Source organism: Lagenorhynchus albirostris, chromosome 7, assembly GCF_949774975.1.
Source record: "Lagenorhynchus albirostris chromosome 7, mLagAlb1.1, whole genome shotgun sequence".
NCBI lineage: Eukaryota > Metazoa > Chordata > Mammalia > Artiodactyla > Delphinidae > Lagenorhynchus > Lagenorhynchus albirostris.
Window position 1 is genome coordinate 11,452,280 of NC_083101.1, and position 20,929 is coordinate 11,473,208.

The 20,929-nt window shown below is 39.0% G+C and overlaps 1 protein-coding gene across 4 annotated transcripts in view; it reads left to right on the forward strand.

Moving 5' to 3' along the window:
- The window catches only part of DENND1A (DENN domain containing 1A), a 541,897-nt gene that overhangs the window by 26,729 nt on the left and 494,239 nt on the right, over positions 1-20,929 (forward strand). For all 4 annotated transcript variants that reach the window (XM_060154381.1, XM_060154382.1, XM_060154383.1 and 1 more), the window contains exon 2: positions 17,509-17,579. In XM_060154381.1, the coding sequence (XP_060010364.1) occupies positions 17,509-17,579 (71 nt within the window). The remainder of the gene's footprint in view (positions 1-17,508; positions 17,580-20,929) is intronic.

Consider the following 20,929-nt stretch of genomic DNA (forward strand, 5'->3'; position numbering starts at 1 on the left):
TATATCCACTTCTTAGTGATGGATGAATTAATAGCAGTTTTCAAGGTTGCTGTTAAAATTGAATGTTGCTAGATGTTTTCCCCCAAGTCACAGAAAAAAGTAACTAACTGGAGAGAATACTTCAATTTTAAGCAAAATTTTCCTTTTTTGAATAGAAATTCTTAATTTGATGTAATCAAATCCATCAAATTTTCACATTATGGTTTGTGCTTTTGAAGTCTCAAATCTTTAGCTATCCAAATCTCTGGTTTTGACTTTGGACACCATTAGGGAATGATTACAGAGAGAAATTCCTAGAAGGAGATCAGCTGGAAATGGAAAAATTGTAGATAGAAAAGGGAGAATGAGATTACCTCAATCTAAATTCCAGATTCTCTTCTACGTAGATGGTTGTGTTGTCTTCAAATAGGAGCAATTTAATTTTTTCCTTTCCAGTTCTTATGACTTTTCTTTTTCTTTCCTTATTGCCCTGGCTAGGCTCTCTAGTGTGATAGAGAAGTGGTGAGGATGGACATCCTTGCCCTGTTCCCAATCCTAGAGGGAATATAGTTAGTCTTTCACCATTAACTATAATGTTAATGGTAGTTTTTTTTGTGGAGGTCCTTTATTAGGTTGAGGAAGCTAGTTTTCTGAACTTTTTTTTTTAATCGTGAATGTGTTGAATTTTATTAAGTGCTTTGTTTGCATAAATTGATACAATTATGATTTTTATTCTTTAGCTTATTAATATGGTGTAGATTTCATTGATTTTTTCAATATTGAGCCAGCCTTGCATCCCAGGAGTAAACTTCACTTGATCATGTTGTATATTATTGAATTTGCTAAAATTTTGTTAAGGATTTGCATGTCTATATTTGGGAAGGATATTGGTCTATAGTGTGTGTGTGTAGAATTTATTTTATTTTTTGGTACTGTCTGTCTGGTTTTGGTATCAGAGTAGTACAGGCCTTGTAAAATGAGTTGGGAAGTGTTTCTTCCTCTTGTTTTCTGGAAGATATTGTATAGAATTGGTATTAATTCTTTAAATGTTTAGTAGAATTCTCCAGTGAAACTGTCTGCATCTATGAGATGATCATTTGGCTTTAGTTCATGTTGTTACATTTCTGATGTTCTTTATTCCTTGGTACAGGTTTGTATTTCCATCTAGCATCTCTTCTTTCCACTTGAAGGACTTCTAACATTTCTCGTAGTGCAGGTTTGTTGGTGATGAATTCTTTCAGCATTTGTAATGTCTGAAAAATCTTTATTTTGCCTTCTCTTTTGAAATATTCTCTGGGAATAGAATTCAACGTTGTCAGTTTTTTCTTTCAGTACTTAAAAGATGTTTCTCTGCTGTCTTCTCATTTGCCTTGTTTCTGACAAGAAATCTGCTGTCATTCTATTCTTTGTTCCTCTGAATGTAACACGTGTTTTTTGTTCTGCTTTTAAGATTTTCTCTTTATTACTGGTTTTGAGCAATTTGCTCATCATCTGTCTTAGATTTCTTCATGTTTCTTGTGCTTGGGGTTTGTTGAGCTTTTTGGATTTGTGCATTTATAGTGTTCATCAAATTTGGAAAGTTTTTGACCATTATTTGTTTTTCAGATATCTTTTCTGCTCCTTTCCCCCTTTGGGGATTCCAGTTACTGATATTTGAGGCTGCTTTAAGTTGCCCTACAGGTCATGATGCTCTTTTTTTGTTTTGTTCTTGAAGTTTTTGTTTCAGTTTCATCTTGGATAATTTTTAAAACAATGTCTTCAAGTTTACTAGTCTTCTGCAGTGTTTACTCTGTAGTTAGTCCCATTTAGTGCATTTTCCACCTAGTATGTTGTAGTTTTTATCTCTAGAAATTCATTTGGGTCTTTTTAAAATTTCCCATGTCTCTAACTTTTTGAACACATAGAATACAGTTATAACAACTTTGAATGTCCCGACTGCTAATTGTAACATCTATATAGTTCTAGGTTGACTTCAATTAACTTTTTTCTCTTCACTTTGGGTTGTATTTTCCTGATTCTTTGCATGCCTGGTAATTTTTTATTGACTGCCAGACATTGTGTATTGAACCTTGTAAGGTGCTGGGTATTTTTGTATTCTTTTTTTTTATTTTTTTTATTTTTTTATTTTTGTATTCTTATAAATATTCTTGGGCTTACTCAGTATAGCAATGTGAGGCAACCATAGGCTCATCTTATTTGTTTTCCATATCTCAAGGGATTGCTGTGCTGTGTTGCCTAATGTTTTGAAAACCACTGTTTCATATATTTTGTCAGTTAAGTTACTTTTAAAGAGTTTGATCCTTCTGAGTCTTGCTTTTAAGATTTGTTAGGTGGGACTGAAGCAGTACTTGGTCTGGGGATAATTATTGCCCATTACTAAGGTAATACCCTACTAGGTACTCTGCCCCATGCATTATGAATCATGAGGGGTTTTTTGTTGTTATTGTTTTTGTTTTTTAACGTTGGTTGGTGGGAACAGGCATTATTTCTGGCCCTTTGTGAGTACTAGGCACTGTTACCTCTAATCTTTTCTGATGATTTTTCTTCTAGCCACAGTAATTTCCTCACACACATGCACTAATCAATACTTAAGCCATATACTCAAAGGGGGCCTTTTGCAGATCTCTGGGGTTCTCTTTCTATGTAGCTGTCTCCTCTCCAGTACTCTGTGCTGAGAAAAAGCAGATCTACTCTGTCATTCCTGAATACCCTGGAACTTTGGTAATCAGCTCTCAGGGAGGCCCAAAGGACTGCCCATGGAGAGCTCAGGGCCTTGAGCCCAGTGTTCTGAAGACCTTTTCAGTTGTCCTTAGGTGTTAGCAGTGCACCTGGATTGCTTTTTGAAGGGGGTGGAGGAGGAAAATAAATTGGCTATAGTAAGTTTCATTAAAAAACAACAACAACAAAATTCAGCAATGTATAAAAAGAATTATACACCACAGTCAAGTGGGATTTATCCCAGTTATGCAAAGCTCGCTTAACATTTGAAAATCAGTTAATGTAATCCGTCACATCAACAGGTTAAAGAAAAAATAACACATGATCATATCAATAGATGCAGAAAAAGCATTTGATAAAATTCAACATCCATTTATTATAAAAACTCTTAGTAAATGAGGAATAGAGGGGAACTTCCTCAACTTGATAAAGAATATCTATGAAAAATCTACAGCTTACATCATACTTACTGTTGAGACAATAGAAGCTTTCCCATTAAGAACAAGAACAAGACAAGGATATCCCCTCTCATCACTCCTTTTCAACATTGTACTGGAAGTACTAGCTAATGCAATAAGACAAGAAAAGGAAATAAAATGTATACAGAATGGGAAGGAAGAAATAAAACTGTCTTTGCAGATGACATAGTCATCTATGTAGAAAATCTGAAAGAATTTACCAAAAAAAAAAAAAACTGCATAGAACTGGTAAGTGATTATAGCAAAATTGCAGGATACAAGGTTAATATACAAAAGCTAATTGCTTTCCTATATACTAGAAATGAGCAAGTGGAATTTGAAATTAAAAACACAATACCATTTACATTAGGACCCCCCAGAAATGAAATAGGTGTTAAGCTAACAAAATATATACCAGATCTGTATGAGGAATATTTCAAAACCCTGAATGAAATCAAAGAACTAAATAAATGGAGAGAGATTTCGTGGGTAGGAAGATTCAATATTGTCAAAAATGTCAGTTTTTCCCTACTTGATCTATAGATTCAATGCAGTTGCAATCAAAATACCAGGAAGTTATTATGTGGATATTGACAGACTCATTCTAAAGTTTATATGGAGAGGCAGAAGACTCAGAATAGCCAACATAATATAGAAGGAAAAGAACAAGGTCATATGACTGACACCAGCTGACTTCAAGACTTACTGTAAAGCTATAGAAAACAGCAAAGTGAAAGAATAGGCAAATGGATCAACAGAGAGCCCAGAAATAGATCCACAGAATATAGGCAACTGATGTTTGCCAAAGGAGCAAAGGCAATACAACGGAACAAAAATGATCTTTCCAACAAACAGTGCTGGAACAACTGGATATCCACATGCAAAATACTGAGTCTAGACACAGACCTTTCTTACATCCCTCACAAAAATTAACTCAAAATGGGTCATGACCTAAATGTAAAACACAAAACTATAGAACTCCTGGAAAATAACATAGGAGAAAATCTACATGATCTTGAGTATGATGATGACTTTTTAGATACAAAATGAAACATGATCCATGAAAGAAAGAATTGATAAGCTGGACTTCATTAAAATTAAAAACTTCTGCTCTGCCAAAGACAATATCAAGAGAATGAGGGAACAAGCTGTAGACTGGAAGAAAACACTTACAAAAGATACATTTGATAAAGGACCACTATCCAAAATATACCAAGAACTCTTAAAACTCAAAAATAAGAAAACAACCCAATTAAAAAACTGGGCCAAAGGTCTTAACAGACACCTCACCGAAGAAGATACACAGATGGCAAATAAACATATGAAAAGATGCTCCACATCATATGTAATCAGGGAGATGCAAATCAAAGCAATGATATACCACTGTATACCTATTAGAATGGCCAAAATCCAGAATACTGACAACACCAAATGCTGGTGAGGATATGGAGCAGTAGGAGCTCTCATTCATTGCTGGTGGGAGTGCAAAATGGTACAGCCACTTTGTTTTTTGCTTTCTTTTTTTTATATATATTTTTATTTGGTTGCACTGGGTCTTAGTTGTGGCAGGCGGGCTCCTTAGTTGTGGCATGCAAACCCTTACTTGCAGCATGCATGTGGGATCTAGTTCCCTGACCAGGGAACAAACCCAGGCCCCCTGCATTGGGACCACGGAGTCTTAACCACTGTGCCACCAGGGAAGTCCCCGTACGGCCAATTTGGTGGTTTCTTTCAAAACCAAACATACTCTTGCCATACAATCCAGCAATCAGACTCCTTGGTATTTACCCAAAGGAGTTGCAAACTTATGTCCACACAAACACCTGCACGTGGATGTTTATAGCAGCTTTATTCATAATAGTTAATACTTGGGAGCAACCAAGATGTCCTTCTGTGGGTGAATGGATAAGCTATGACATGTCCAGCAATGGAATAAGATTCAGCACTAATAGGAAATGAACTCTCAAGCCATGAAAAGACACAGGAATTTGAAACGCATACTACTAACCCATCTGAAAAGGCTACACATACTGTATCATTTCCAACTATGACATTCTGGAAAAGGCAAAATTATGGAGACAGTAAAAAGATCGGTGTTTGCCAGGGGTTGGGGGTGGTGGGTGGTACATGGAGGGATGAATAGGTGGAGCACAGAGGATTTTTAGGGCAGTGAAAATACTCTATACTATAAAGATGGATACATGTCATTAGACATTTGTCCAAACCCATAGAATATACAACCCCTAGAGTGAACTGTAATGTAAACAATGGACTTTGGGAGATAATGATGTATCAATGTAGGTTCATCAACTGTTATGAATGTACCACTCTGGTGGGAGATGTTGATAGTGCAGACGACTGTGCGTGTGTGAAGGCAGTAAGTATGTAGGAAATTTAAAAATTTTCCTTTCAACTTTGCTACAAACCTAAAACTTCTCTTTAAAAAAAAAAAAGTCTTAAAAAATCAGTGGAATAGCGAGTTCCCTGGTGGCACAGTGGTTAAGAATCTGCCTGCCAGTGCAGGGGACACAGGTTTGAGTCCTGGTCCAGGAAGATCCCACATGCCGTGGAGCAACTAAGCCTGTGCGCCACAACTACTGAGCCTGTGCTCTAAAGCTTGTGAGCCACAACTACTGAGCCCGTGTGCCAGAACTACTAAAACCTGCATGCCTAGAGCCCGTGCTCTACAACAAGAGAAGCCACCTCAGTGAGAAGCCCACGCACCGCAAGGAAGAGTAGCCCCCGCTTGCTGCAACTAGAGAAAGCCCGTGTGCAGCAACGAAGACCCAACACAGCCAATAAATAAATAAATAAATAAATAAATAAATAAATAAATAATTTATTTAAAAGAAATCAATGGAGTATTAAGTTACATGAATGTATACAGTTGCAAAAACTCCTAGAACTGTACACTTAACTGGGTGCATTTTAGTGTGTATACATTAATATAGATACGATTGTATATTATATATGTAGAGTTGGTTTAAAAAATAGGAACTCTAGCCACACTGAGTTCATATTCCAGCTTTGTCTCTTACCAGCTGTTGACCTTGGGAAGTTAAGCTTTTATTTTTATTTTACTTCAGTTTCCTTATCTGTAAAATAGGAATGATAATAGTAGCTGTTTCACAGGTTGTTGGGAAGATTAAATGAGATAATACGTAAAAAAGTGCTTAGAACAGTATATGACACAGAGTTAAGTGTTTAGCAAGTATTAGCAAGGTTTAGAAGCTGCTTGCTATTGTGCAGAGTATCTGCTCTTTTTAAATGTGGTAATGATATTAACCTTCCTCTCATAGGCTTGGCTTGAGGATTAAATGAGAAAGAACATAAAAACAAGTCATCAGTAATATAAGCTATTTATTTCCATATGTAGGCTCCCTGAAAATTATATGTAATTTTCCCTGGGAAGTTAGTGAAGCTTTTCATGAGCTCTTTGGAATGGTCTGTCACCCCCACCCCTAATCTAGGATTAAGAGTTGCTACTTTAAACAACCTGAGAGTAATGTTTGAAAAGTCATGGAAAAGTTATGGGCTTTGTAATCTGAAAACCAGGAATCAGTTGGAGTATTACCACATCCTAGCCTCAGTTTCTTTTTCTGTTAAACAGGGAGGGTAATACTATCCCACTACCTTCACAAGGTTTTGACAGGCAGGTTTAGAAATGTAGGTGAGAGTTCCACATTAACCATAAAAGTATACAAATAGTCACAGTATTACCGATTGAGAAGTAAAGTTGTATATCAGAGACTCTTTTGATTTTCATATATTGCATTTGTTCAGGAATTTTTCCCTGTAGAGGAGGTATTTTTTTTTTCACTTTTTGTTAAGTGTGAACTCTTACCCCTTGTTCTTAAAATTCATTTATTCCCTAGATTAATGTTTCTATTTGGATAGTTCCTTATTTTCTGGATTGCTTTTAGTAACAGTGTTTGAAAGCTTAAGAGTTTTGAATCTTTGAAATACACAATAATGTCTGGATTACTTACAAAGCCTGTGATTTGTAAAGTGAAGCAATTTTATTTTTTATAATAAATAGTACTCTTTACCTTGGTTTAGTATCTTTTAGTTCACAAAGCACTTGCTTGTTTTTCTTTCATTTGATCCCTAAAACAGCTTTTGAGATGAGCAGGGCAGATGTTATCTCTTGATGGAGGAGGAAGCTGATGTGTGAAAGGGTAAATGGCTTGTTCTAATCCCATAGTGAGTAAGGGATTTACCTGGGATTGGAACCCAGACTCTCTGATATTTAGTCTGGGGCTCTTTCCATAGATCCGCATACTATTTTTGTGAGAATATCTTGGTAAAATCAGCTCAGGGAAATTGCTATTAATGGTTGTTTTTGTTTTATTAAATTTTTTTAAAAACCAGAATCTTACAGAAAAGTTGGCAATATAGAGAACTTTTCGAAAAACCAGTTTTAAGTGAGGTGCTGACCTGATACCCCATCACCCCTGAATACTTCAGTGTGCTTTTCCTACAAACAAGGGCATTCTCCTGTATAACCACAGTACAACCATCAAAATCAGGAAATTAACATTGATTCATTACTATCTCTAGTCATTAGACCTCGTTCATATTTCAGTCGTTGTCTCAATAACATTCTTTAGAGCAAAACAATCCAGTTCAGAGTTATACATTGCATTTATTTGTCATGTCTCTTTTGTTTCCTTCAGTCTTTCCTTGATTTTCATGGCATTGACACCTTTGAAAATTGCAGGTCAGATATTTTTTAGATGGTCCCGCAATTTGAGTTTGTCTGATGTTTCCTCAAGATTAGATTCAGGTTAAGCACCTTGGACAGGATTATCATGGGTGTGATGCTGTGCTCTTCTCATTGCATTCTAGTAGTTTGTCCATTCCTGACGGTGATCACTTTAATGACTTGATTAAGGTAGTTTTTGCCAAACTTCTACACTGAAGAGTTACTCTTCGTCATTGCAATTAGTAAAGATTTTGTGGGAAGATACTTTAAAACCTCGTAAATACTCCATTTCTCATTAAGTTATCAATTTATTCATTTATATCAGTGTGGGCTCACAGTTTTCTGTTTATTTGATTGGTTAATAATCTGTTAATATCATTATTGATTTTGATGCTCACATTACCCAGATTGGCAGTGGGAGCCTTTTTAAGCTGTCTCCTGTATCCTTTTTTGACATGTCCCCATCATTCTTTGAGCACTTCTTTGCTTTCTGGCACAATGGGATGTTTCAGTCTCATCTTTTACTTTCTCTGCCCCAGCCCTGGAATCAGGTATTTCTCCAAGGACCCCGGTTGCTTTTAGAGGACTGTTGTATTTAGAAGCCAAGGTCTGGGTCCTAGATATGCTCATTGCTATTGGGGTGTTACTCCTGCCAAGGCCCTTTCAGTAGACAGAGCCAGGAGGTATGTGTGTGTTAAAAGTCAGGTCATACTTACAGTTCTCTATTATATATTTACTGAAAACCTTGAAATCACATTAGTATCTCCAATTCAAATTCAACTCCGTAGAACTCATTCTATTATGGTTTTCTGCTAACCTCAACTGTGAGAAAGCAGGCCTTCCTTACTGGTCTTGGGCTTGCGTTAGGCATGCTCCCCCATCACCTTCCACCCCATGCGGATGCTCTACTCATTTACCTTGCTTTCCTGGGATTACAGTGGTTTGACATGCCCCTGGTCTCCCACTGCCCTGTGGATGCCCTGCTTGCCCTCTGATTCTCCATTATACTAGGCAAGTCTCCTCTCACCCCACATAGCCTCCTCATACCTGCCCTGGCTCCCCACCCCACTCTAGGGTCCCTCGTGCTTGGACATGCTCCTCACCCTCTTGGGCTCTGATACCCGTGTTGGGCTGTCCCTCCATGGGGCACCTTTCACACTCCTTTGTTTCAACATCCTGGTCGTGGCTGCCCTTGGGCATGAATGCTTTTTCCAGCCCACTCAGGTTCTGGCTCCACATGCCAGGGTGCTTCCCCTCAGTGGATGCCTTCCTCATTCACTCTGATTTAACATCATATTGGCCAGGCCACCTCTTACCGTGGACGTTCTCCTACCTCGCTCATGATCTGATGCCTCTTGTTAGGTCACCCCCTCTGAGGGACATTTTCCTCACCCTGCTCAGGCTTTGACATCTCACGCTGAGCCATCGCCGATGTGGGCATCTACCCTGCTCTGCCCACATGATAGTTTTAGGAGTAAATTGTTCAGAAAGAGCAGAGGAAAACTTAGGGAAGGGGAGGCTCTTAAAATTTTTTTAAGAACAAAAATATTTATTGACAAGGAAATGGATGCCATCTTTGCAAATGCCATTAATACGATTGGAGAGTCTAGATTTTACAGTGCTGCTCAGCACAGGAGAGAATTTATTAAAAGTACATGGAGTACTGCACATTGTGGAGGGATGTGCAGGCTCTGTCCTTCTGCTTGGGATCCAGCTCTGCTTCTTCCAGTTAACTTGCTTTGCACATTGTGGCATAAGAATCTTTCCATAGGAATCTATAGTAAGGTAAAACTTTGTAACTCCTCTCATAGTAGTATCTATGTATCTTTATTAATCTGATCCTGAGAACAGTATTAGAAATGAAAAGTTAAGTGCAAAATCTTGAAATGACTTGTCTGTATAATTACACAACTAAGTTAATCATTTTCTGACAAGTCTCAACAGTGACAGCGTTCTTCTATGGAGGTGTTAACTTGTTATGGGTTAGAAAGCACCCTTTGATACAGCATTTTCAGCCTGGAAAAACGGCCTTAATTTCAGAGTCTACTGAAACAAATGGAGACTTGTTGGAAATATTAACACTACCTTTTTTGCTTGTATATCTAGCTTAAAGGAATCAGTGTTTATTAGGTGATGTTTGCTAGCACTTTCTGAAGTGTATACAGTTACTTTTGACCGTGTTGTCAACTTTTTTTTTTTTCCCTTGTGGTACGTGGGCCTCCCACTGTTGTGGCCCCTCCCGTTGCGGAGCACAGGCTCCGGACGCGCAGGCTCAGCAGCCATGGCTCACGGGCCCAGCCGCTCTGCGGCATGTGGGATCTTCCCGGACCGGGGCACGAACCCGTGTCCCCTGCATCGGCAGGCGGACTCTCAACCACTGCGCCACCAGGGAAGCCCCATGTTGTCAACTTTAAGACAGTTCAGTTGGTATGAATTTTGAAATACTATACCTCAGCCCCCTCGGCATATAAATTTGTAACTAAGGAGACAGTGCTGAAGTTTTACCCTAGTCCATAGAGAATAGGTTGCTATTTTGCTTTAGAATACTAGCTGGTGTGAAGATTTGATAGCTGTGAAATGAGTAAGGGATCCCAGTACTGTGTGTGTCTCAGTTTGTACTTCTAAATAACAAAGGGTTGAGGGCCTAGCATGATGGCATAGTTATCATATGCAGCAGATACATTTTGTGAGGAGTTCGTGTTACATTTTTCTCCTAATCTCATAATACGTTGTAATTGAAGAAAAGTAGGTCCTAATTGAAAGCTGATGATCCAGCAGAGTGATCAATAGCATGATGCTCTTTTAAAAAAATTAGCTTTCCCGCTGCCTGAATATTGTCAAAGCCTTTGTTTCATGACTTCAAGCTGAGTGTACTTAATCATTTTGAGAACATGGCCCTGAGCACAGAGCATGGCCCTTCCAGTCAATCACTGAGAATTGTGTTCAGAAGAGTGTGGTATTGAATAGAAATGCTCTCTTGCCTTACTCTCAGGCTTCATTCTCCCAGAGGCAAGAACCTACCAGACCTCCCTTCTTTCAAACACATTTTAACTGCTTGTGTGTCATTTTTCATATTTAAGAGCCAAGGCTGTTGTCAGCAGGTGTGACTTATTGATACCTTTGACTCCAAAGGAAAACATCTTAAAGAATAACAGTCAGGTGTAAGCAGTGTATATTCAGTAAGTTACCTCTTGTTAGAGAAACAGTTACTGGGAACTGGAAACTATGTGTCAGATGTTGGAGGAAAACTCATTCATCATACATTTATTGTGCCAGGTGTGGGACTAGGATATGAGAAGACATTTGGCGCCCTCAAGGAGCTGCCACTCTAGTGGGGAAGACAGATATTTGATTAGAGGCACACGGGTGGTTCTCCACCTTGGCTGCACATTGGAATAAGTTGGGGAGGTTTTAAAAAAACAAACAAACAATGCCTAAAGATTCTGATTTAATTGTTCTGAGGTGTGGCCTGGGCGTCAGGACTTTTAAAAGCTCCCCAGGTAGTTGTGATTGTGTCAGGGTCGAATGTGGTAAGAGCTGCAAAAGTGGGGAAGTACAGGGTGCCTTGGGAGCACGGAGGAGGGGCACTTAACCCAGTCTAGGATGTGAATGTGGGGGGATTGAGAAGACTTCCCAGAGAGGAGGAAATGCCTGAGCTAAGGCTTGATGAAAAAGACTGGACAGATAGTTCCTTCCAGAAGAGCAGCTGAATAAGGTAGAACAGTGAAGTGGTTAGTGCCTTTGGATGATCCATGCTGATTCTGCCGCTACTTTGCTTTGACTTTGGCTAGTTTATCCTCTGAGTTTCAGTGTCCTCATCTCTAAACTGGGGGTAATAATACTTACAGGGTTGTTGAAGATTATCTGAGATAATGCATGTACAGTGCTTAGGATCATGCCTGGCACCTAGGAAACAGATACGGGCTGTGTTATGGTAATGATGTTATCGTTAGAGAATCAGAGCATGGATTGTTCAGAGAGCTACAAGTAGTTCTCTATAGCTGGATCTTAGGGTGCAAGACTGCACGAGGTAAGGGTGGGTGGCAAAAAAGAGCTTGGCAGATGGGCGGAGTTCCAGATCATGGAGGTATAAGAGTATAAGGCAACTAATGATGGGATATCATGGCAGAACCAGGACATTTCCATGGTAATATGTTAAGATATGATGTGCTCTGGGAAAGCTTGGGTCTGTATTGGAAAATGGCTCAGAATATAGTATTTTTAACTTCATTACATGTACTGAATTAGCAGGAGTGTTAATAGGACAGAAATAGGATTTTCAGTTCCTTTAGCCAAGTAGTTAAAAATATTAAGCATCTTAAAGAGTAATGGAGGAAATAAGTAGTCTCAAGGTATTCAGTAGTTCAGAGATTCTCTGGAAATTGTTACAGTATTAGTGGTTTAATAAAAATATTAAGTAAGAGTTGCTTGGCCATTTACATTTAGAGGAGACACATTAAAACTTATTTTTTGATGTGCAGAGAAATAGAAAATGCTTCCATCTGCATTGGCTTCACTGGCCCTTATGTATATTTGTCGGTATGTTATATAACTTGTCACAGTGTCACAACATTAGTCACTACTTCTTCTGGGTCCCTTTCTTTTTCTCTTCTTCTGGGACCCCTATAATTCGAATGTTGGTGCATTTAATGTTGTCCCAGAGGTCTCTGAGACTGTCCTCAATTCTTTTCATTCTTTTTTCTTTATTCTGCTCTGCAGTAGTTATTTCCACTATTTTATCTTCCAGGTCACTTATCTGTTCTTCTGCCTCAGTTATTCTGCTATTGATCCCTTCTGGAGTATTTTAAAATTCATTTATTGTGTTGTTCATCGTTGCTTGTTTCCTCTTTAGTTCTTCTAGGTCCTTGTTAAATGTTTCTTGCATTTTCTCTATTTTATTTCCAAGATTTTGGCTCATCTTTACTATCATTATTCTGAATTCTTTTTCAGGTAGACTGCCTATTTCCTCTTCATTTGTTAAGTCTGGTGGGTTTTTACCTTGCTCCTTCATCTGCTGTGTGTTTTTCTGTCTTTCCATTTTGCTTATCTTACTGTATTTGGGGTCTCCTTTTTGCAGGCTGCAGGTTCGTAGTTCCCGTTGTTTTTGGTGTCTGTCCCCAGTGGCTAAGGTTGGTTCAGTGGGTTGTGTAGGTTTCCTGGTGGAGGGGACTAGTGCCTGTGTTCTGGTGGATGAGGCTGGATCTTGTCTTTCTGAGTGGCAGGTCCACATCTGGTGGTGTGTTTTGGGGTATCTGTAGCCTTGTTATGATTTTGGGCAGCCTCTCTGCTAATGGATGGGGCTGTGTTCCTGTCTTGCTAGTTGTTTGGCATAGGACGTCCAGCACTGTAGTCTGCTGGTCGTTGAGTGAAGCTGGGTGCTGGTGTTGAGATGGAGATCTCTGGGAGATTTTTGCCGTTTGATATTAAGTGGAGCTGGGAGGTAATATCCCAGCTGTGGACCAGTGTCCTGAAGTTGGCTCTCCCACCTCAGAGGCACAGCACTGACTCCTGGCTGGAGCACCAAGAGCCTTTCATCCACACGGCTGGCACAAGGTGGCCATCCCTGGTTTCACATCAACATGGTCTCAGGCACAAACCTACTTGTTTTTCCATTTTGTCTTTAAGTTACTTGTTGAACCAACCGGCCCGCCGTCCCCACGACTGTCGCGGCTTTGGCCGCCGGGGCCCCTCCAGAGCCGGCAGCCTCAGTGAGGCTGCCCTCCCCTCGGGCTCCGGGGCAGTTCCGTGATGGCGGAGGGAAGAGACCCCGAGCCAGGCGTTCCAGCTCTGCGGAAACGCGGGCTCCGTTCTCTCACTACTTCTTCTGTAATGTAACATGTAAATGATCATGGATGAGCATGACTATAACTTGTATAGTCCAGTTTAGTTTGTTCTTAGGGTTGTAGTCAGCTTTTTTCTTTTTTTTTCCCTAAAGAGACTGTCATAATCTTCGGCTCCATGTAATAGAGCTCTGGCAGCTATTTGAACTGAGTAAGAAACTTAGGTAGTTTTATTATGCATTACAATGAGGCAGTAACTATGGGTAACACTAGAAGAGAAGTTAGCTTCATTGCTTCCACAAATGCTTATTTTCTTTGAAATCTTTTATTGCAAAAGCACTGTTGAAATGATGGATTATTGAGGTATACCTTATATTTATTTTATGTTATATGTACAAATTATTTGGAAGAAGAATTCCATTTAACTAGATCAGTGGTTCTTAAAGCGTGATCACTAGTCCAGCAGCATCACTATTACCTGGGTACTTATTGGAAATGCTAATTCTTGGGTCCTACCTCAGAAACCCTGGAGGTGGGGCTTCAAATCTATCTTTTAACATGCTAAAGTTTGAGTCATAAAAGTGTATAATCACTCCAGTCATTTATTGAAATCCTTTAGACCCCAGGAAAGCTAGTCTGTACTTCCTTTATTCCTTCTCAATATTTATTTGATTCTGGCTATGTGCCAGGCACTGTTTAGGTACCTGGGGAAAACTAGTGGGTGTGACAGACAAAAATCCCTGCTCTCCTGCAGTTTACATTTAGAGGAGGGAAACAGGTTGTGATTGGTGTGATGTGGAGAATTAAAATTCGATGGTAGAGAGTGTGTTGGGGAAGGCCTTTCTGAGGTCAGGTATAAGCCTTATTTTGAATGACAGGAAGGACCACCTATATGAAGATCAATACAAAAGGCTATAAAATAGGAATGAATTAGGTGTGTTGAGGAGCAGACAGAAGGCCAGTATGGCTAGAGTGCAGTGGGCAAGGAGAGAGAGGTATGAAATGAAATTGGAGAGACAGGCAGAGGCCAGATAATGTAGGACCTTGTAAGGACTTTTTTCCTTCTCATTTTTTTAATTATAGTAAAATGCACATAACATAAAATTTATCAGCCTAACCACTTTTCAGTGTATGGTTCAGTGATACTAAGTACACTCATATTCTTGTGCAACCATCACCACCATCCATCTCCAGAACTGCGTTTGGTGGGCTTTTTTTTTTTTTTTTCCGCTTAACTGGTGGATATCAGGAAATGCAAGTCTGAGGAAGAAAAGTGCCATTTGTTAAGTTAGAAATGCTTCTTAGAAATCCAGATGGGAAAGTTGAGCAGGCAGTTGCTAAGGGAATCTGGGGTCAGGGAAGAAGTCGGGTTGGAGACAGGATTTTGGGGCTCATCAGCATTTGCCTGGTAATTAATGCTGTGAGACTGAATGAGATCATTTAAGTAATGAGTGTAGACAGGGAGAGGTCCAGCACTAAGTTCAAGGGTAGAAGAGCTTATGTGAGAAGGAATCAGCAAAGGAGCAGCCAGTGAGGCAGGAAGAATACCAGTTGAGAGTGATGTCCTGGCAGGCAAGTGAAGAAAGTGTTTGGAGAAGGAGGGCAGATCAATCAGCTGTGTCAAATGCTGCTGAGAGGTTAAGACAAGCATTGAGAATTTACCATTTTGGCACATTTTAGCAATGTGGAGGTCATTGGTGATCATGACAAGTTGTCTCAGTGGTGTGGTGGGTTCAGAAGCCTGGTTGAAGTGTGTTAAAGAGAAAGGGAGGAGAAGCAGCAGAGATATAATGAGTTTAGACAACATTAGGATGTTCTTCGCTTAGAGAGATAGCAGATCTGTACAAACCACCTTAACTTAGTGGCACAGGTTAACATGTCGGAGCTCCAGTGCTAAAAAATTTGATATGTAACACCTTTGTATGCTCATGTTTTTTCCTTTCAATTTTTTAAATGGGGAAAAATAAGCTTAAAAGTGGACATTTGGGTAAAAAATGCGTGGAATCTCCAAGGAATCTCCATGGAGTCGTAGGGTCCTGCAGAATACGTTTTGAAAGTCATTATCTTAATCCCGAGGAATGAAATTCTGAGATGAAATTCAGCCAGTTGCAAAATAGGCTTAAAGATATTTTTAGATTTTAGAGGGAATCTTCCTCGTACTCTTCAGATGACCTTAGAACATTCCTTTCTTTCAACAAACCCTCTACTTTGAGATTATTTGAATGAAGGGGATGTTCCATATGGTATTTTCCACAGATGTTTTGGTGACCAAAGGATGCTGACCTTGTAGGTCTTTTTGTACTCTCTTTTTTTGCAGGAAAAAAAAGGCATGAAACATTTTTAAACAGCTTTCTTAAAACTTGAGTTTACTTTTATTTAGTTAAGTAAGATACTCTGATTTAATGTCTAATTTAAAAATTATATTGGACAAAGGTATATTTAAATTCCTTGACTTTTAGAGCAGCCAACTCTTTTCACTCTAGGTACTTATTTAAGGCACAAGCCCAAATTTCTCCTCAGTGAGGAAGTAATGATCCTTCACATGAGAAATAAGTAGATCCCTGATCGACAGACAACTACCCCTGAGGAAGTAGAGGGAGTATTACGGTATTTTACTGAGTCTAAGATGCCATTATTTATAAGATGCACTGTTACTATATGTACTACTTACTACCAGGAAAGAAAAAAATGTTGCCATTTAGAATTGTAAGATGCAATAGATTGTAAGACTTGGGAAAATGTGGGGAAAAAATTTCATCTTAGAATCCATGAAACACAATTTGAGCTCCCGGAGGTCTGAGTTGCAGCTCTGACTGTGTTTCTAACTAGTTGTGAGACTACTGACAAGTCACTTAGAATCTCTTTGCTTCAGGTTTCTCACCTGTATGGTGAGGGTGATGACTGATCTACATACCTCATAGGATTATAATGAGGATGGAATGAGATAAATGAGATAGTTATTTTGAAAAGTGGAATCTACTGGGCAAATTCAGGGTATTTAGTTGATTGAAATTAAGCCTTAGATCTGATTAGGCAACTCAGAAAGTTTCTTCTCTGAGCTTTGTTGTCAGGTTTAAAATAGAATTCAGTCATAGATGTTTGAATGTGTAACATTTTCTTCTACTAAATGATTTTCATGCAACCTGGAAAGAATCTTTTTATTGTAGTTTTAGAATCAAAGAGAAAATCTGAAGATACTATGACTCCGATGTTCTTATCACTCAGAATGAGCAACTGTTAACATTCTCTTAGTGCTATGATCTTTTAAAAACTTAATATAAAATATTTATGACATAAAAAGGTAAAAGGATATAATAATGAACATTCATATACTTGCCATTGACAATTTCGGCAAAGCCCCCTATTAGCATCCTGTCTTTATTATAGCCTAATGAGATAGGATACTGTTTCTCTTATTTGAGTCTTTAAAACCTGTAAATAAACAAGTTAACTTCATCTGAATATTTTATCCTGGCGTATGAGGGAGAAGGTTACTTTGTGCTAGTGTTGCCTTGGTTTGAGTTTCCTCAAAATTCTATTTATGGTTTTGGAGATCAGCTGTGTAAACTGGAAATATGACATCTGTAAAATCATAATAATGGCTAAGCTATTATATGCCAAACATTGTATCTAGGCAATTTTTGTGTGTTTTCTTTACATTTCACAATAGTTCTTCTGGTTAGCTATTTTCATTTTATAGATTAGGAGGGCGTGGCTCAGAGAAGTTCAGTAACTTGTCCAAAGTTCCACAGCCATTAAGTTGCGGAGCTAATGATTTTAATCAAGGTCTGCCCTATACCACAGCCTGCATATTCTATACCATACTCCCTCAATGCTTGTCAGTAATCACAATCTGTTTCTTTTATAGGCAAAACCCAGAGACCATGTTTGAAGTGTATGTTGAAGTGGCGTATCCTAGGACAGGTGGCACTGTTTCAGGTATTTGCATGTTCCATTATGATATGGCGTGTTTGTTTATTGTATGAGCTAGCCATGCACATCGGATAATATGTGAATATTCTAAACGGTTACTTATCTTTAAGTATGTTTAAGTGTCTTTCCCTTTTATCTGTGCCCACATCATCCTAGGGAATGGAGAATAATTGCAGTGAACAATTTAAATTAAGAGTTTTACTATAACAGCCTTGAAATACGGCTTTATTCATTGTAATCATTGGGTTTTGGTTTGTATCTTTCAGAGATGCCTGGAAGTCAACTATTTAGTGTGAAATATTGTCACCTTGCTAATAAGGAAGGTTTAGAATTAGGTTACAAAATAATATAAAGGGAAATCTCTGCCAGTAAACTGGAAGGAGATGTTTGAAATGGATTTAGTTCAGTAAATTTTGTCAGCTGGTTAAAGAAAGGTTGGAACTTAATTGAAGGAAACACCTCCTCTGGCTTTAGCTTTTGGACTAATTTGGACATGTATTCCTGAGCAACAGGGTCTTGGATAAGGTTAGAGTATCTTGTGCAGGTTGAGTAAATCACTTCTTGACCTAAAATCCTTCTTGGTTAATGAGAAAAAATAACCTTCTGACCTAGTGTTCTTTTTCCTGGTGCCTAAGAGAGTGATGCATTTGCCAAAGGTCTGTTAGGGAGCGGCTCTCGGTCCACACACCAACAGTTGCATGTATTATTTGGTGTTTATGGAGAATGAATTTATTTGGATTAGAAACTTGGAGTAATCAGGATTCCAATGGCAGTTATGCCCGTAATTGGCTATACAAACCTTGGACATATTTTCTACTTCATTATTTTAATTAGATTGTAATACTCATAAAATAGTTACCTTTTATTGAGTATCTGTTGTTCTGTTGTCCTACATGTTTGACATACATAGTCAGTCCTTACAATACAACCCTTAAAGATAGTTGGATGGTGTCTCCATTATGCCTATGAGAAAACAGAGTCTGAGAGGTCAAATAACTTACCAAGATTTTACAGCTACTGTGTGGAATAGCCAGGGTTTTAGGTTCAAGTCCTCTTCATTCTGCTAAGTTGCCTTCTTGAGGACAGTGACCATGTTGTACACATCTCTCCATGTCATCTGCAGGGCTTTGTACAATGTCACCAATATTTGTTAAAATGAATACATTTCTCAATGTCAAAAGTGAGAATTGCGTGTGCTCCACTTTCTGGATTATTTCATGAAGGCTGTGAAACATGTTATATAAACTTATGGTCATTCTAGAAGTAGAATGTTAATATTCATCTTAAGTTATGCCTCTAATTGTGCAAACCATTGGATTGGGAAGGGAAGTAGCTGATACTAGGTGTGTTCGTGCAGCAGTACCTCTGTGAGCTGACTCGTCAGAGTAACCAGTTGGTGATGGCTGTGATTTGACAGATTTAAGGACAAAAACTTTTCTTATTTCTACAGTTGCTAATGTTCCCCCTTTCAATGCTGTAGGATTTTTTCCCCCAAAGTTAAAATGAATTTTCTTGGGGAATGTGAACAAAGTTTGATGAGTACAAATGAGAAAAAGGAACAAAATGGAGTCTTTACCTTATCCTCTTCTTTCAGTCATCTAATTCCTCTCCCCGTAGACAACTCTTTTCTTGTTTAACCCTTTAGTTTACTTTTTAAAAACTTTAAATTTTGAAAATATTTTATTTCAAGTTTTTTTTTTTTCGGTATGTGGGCCTCTTACTGTTGTGGCCTCTCCCGTTGCGGAGCACAGGCTCCGGATGCGCAGGCTCAACGGCCATGGCTCACGGGCCCAGCCTCTCCGCGGCACGCGGGATCTTCCCGGACTGGGGCACGAACCCGTGTCCCCTGCCTCGGCAGGCAGACTCTCAACCACTGTGCCACCAGGGAAGCCCTGAAAATATTTTAAAAGATAAAAGTTACAAGAATAGTTATGTGCATACTCCCTTTTCCTTAGATTCATCAATTGTTACTATTTTGCCACATTTGCTTTATTACTCTGTGTGTATTTTTTGCTGAACCTTTTGAGAATAAGTTGCAGACTTTGTGACCCTTCACCCCTAAATACTTCAGGATATATCTCCTAAGAATAAGGACATTTTCTTAAATAACTCCAGTACAGTTACCAGAATAAGAAAGTTAATGTCATTTGTCCATGTTCAATCAGTTGTCCCAATAATATCCTTTATAGCACTTTCGCCTCTGATCCAGAGAATTCAGGATCATGTAATCCGTTTAGTTTTCACATCTATTTATTTTTTTTAGTCTGGAACAGTTTTGCAACCTTGTTTTTTTTTAAACCTTTGTGAAATGTTTTTGAAGAAATTAGGTCTCTTGTTTTGTAGAAAGTCCCTGGGTTTGAATCTGATTGTATCCTCATGATTAGATTAGGTTATGGATTTTGGGTGGGAATATTTCAAACGTGATATTGTATCCTTCTCAGTGTATCATATCAGCAGGGACATGATGTCCATCCCATTATTTGTGGAAAAATGTGCATAAAACTTTTGTGTACAGTTTAATAATTATAAAGTGAGTACCCATGTTACTGCTATTCAGGTTAAGACAAATAATATTGCCTGGTTCTAAGGAAATTCTGGTCCTGGCAAGAAGACCCCTGCCCTAGCCCTGTGCTTTAGAGGGCCCTGCTTTGGCCCTCTTCTGCAGTGCCCCCTTCAGGCAAGGAGTCTGTGGGGCCTGTGGGACATGCCCATTTAGAGCCCAAACCCTTCCATCCTAGACAAACTTTGAATACCTAGGATCTAAGAATTTCTTGACCCAGTGGCCCCAGGTTTATTTCCAGAGTCTGTGTGAGTCTTCTCTAGGGTTTGTCCTTCTAAGGGTAGACTGGCTACTGGTGTACACACCCCTAGGCCCAAGGGGTGGCCGAAGGGTATCTGTTTGTGGGGAGTATGGTATGCGATGGAGCTTGGGCTTGTGAGTGGAGGTGACTGCATCCCTGTGTGTGAGGTTCCTGGCAGTGTGGGATGGAAAAGGGGGAAATGGACAGTGGGCCAGTGGCCAGTTTTCCCTGAACCATGTTTCTACGTGGAACTCTAAGGAATCCAAGAATTTTCAGTGTGAATCTGTCCTTCCAAGTAGTTATGATAGGAGGATGGAACATATTTTATTTAATGGTTTGTTAGCTTATTTCATATCTTGTAAATATTTAGACATATGGTTTGTGGGCCTCTGTTTGTACTCTTGCCAAGGCCCTGTAAATGTTAGAGGTGGGGCTGGCCAGTGCCCCAGAAGTCCCTCCACTCCCCTTCTCCAGAGGTAACTACTATCCTGACTTTTATGATACTCATTTCTTTGTTTTTCTTTGTAGCTTTATCACATAAGTATAGTTCCTTGA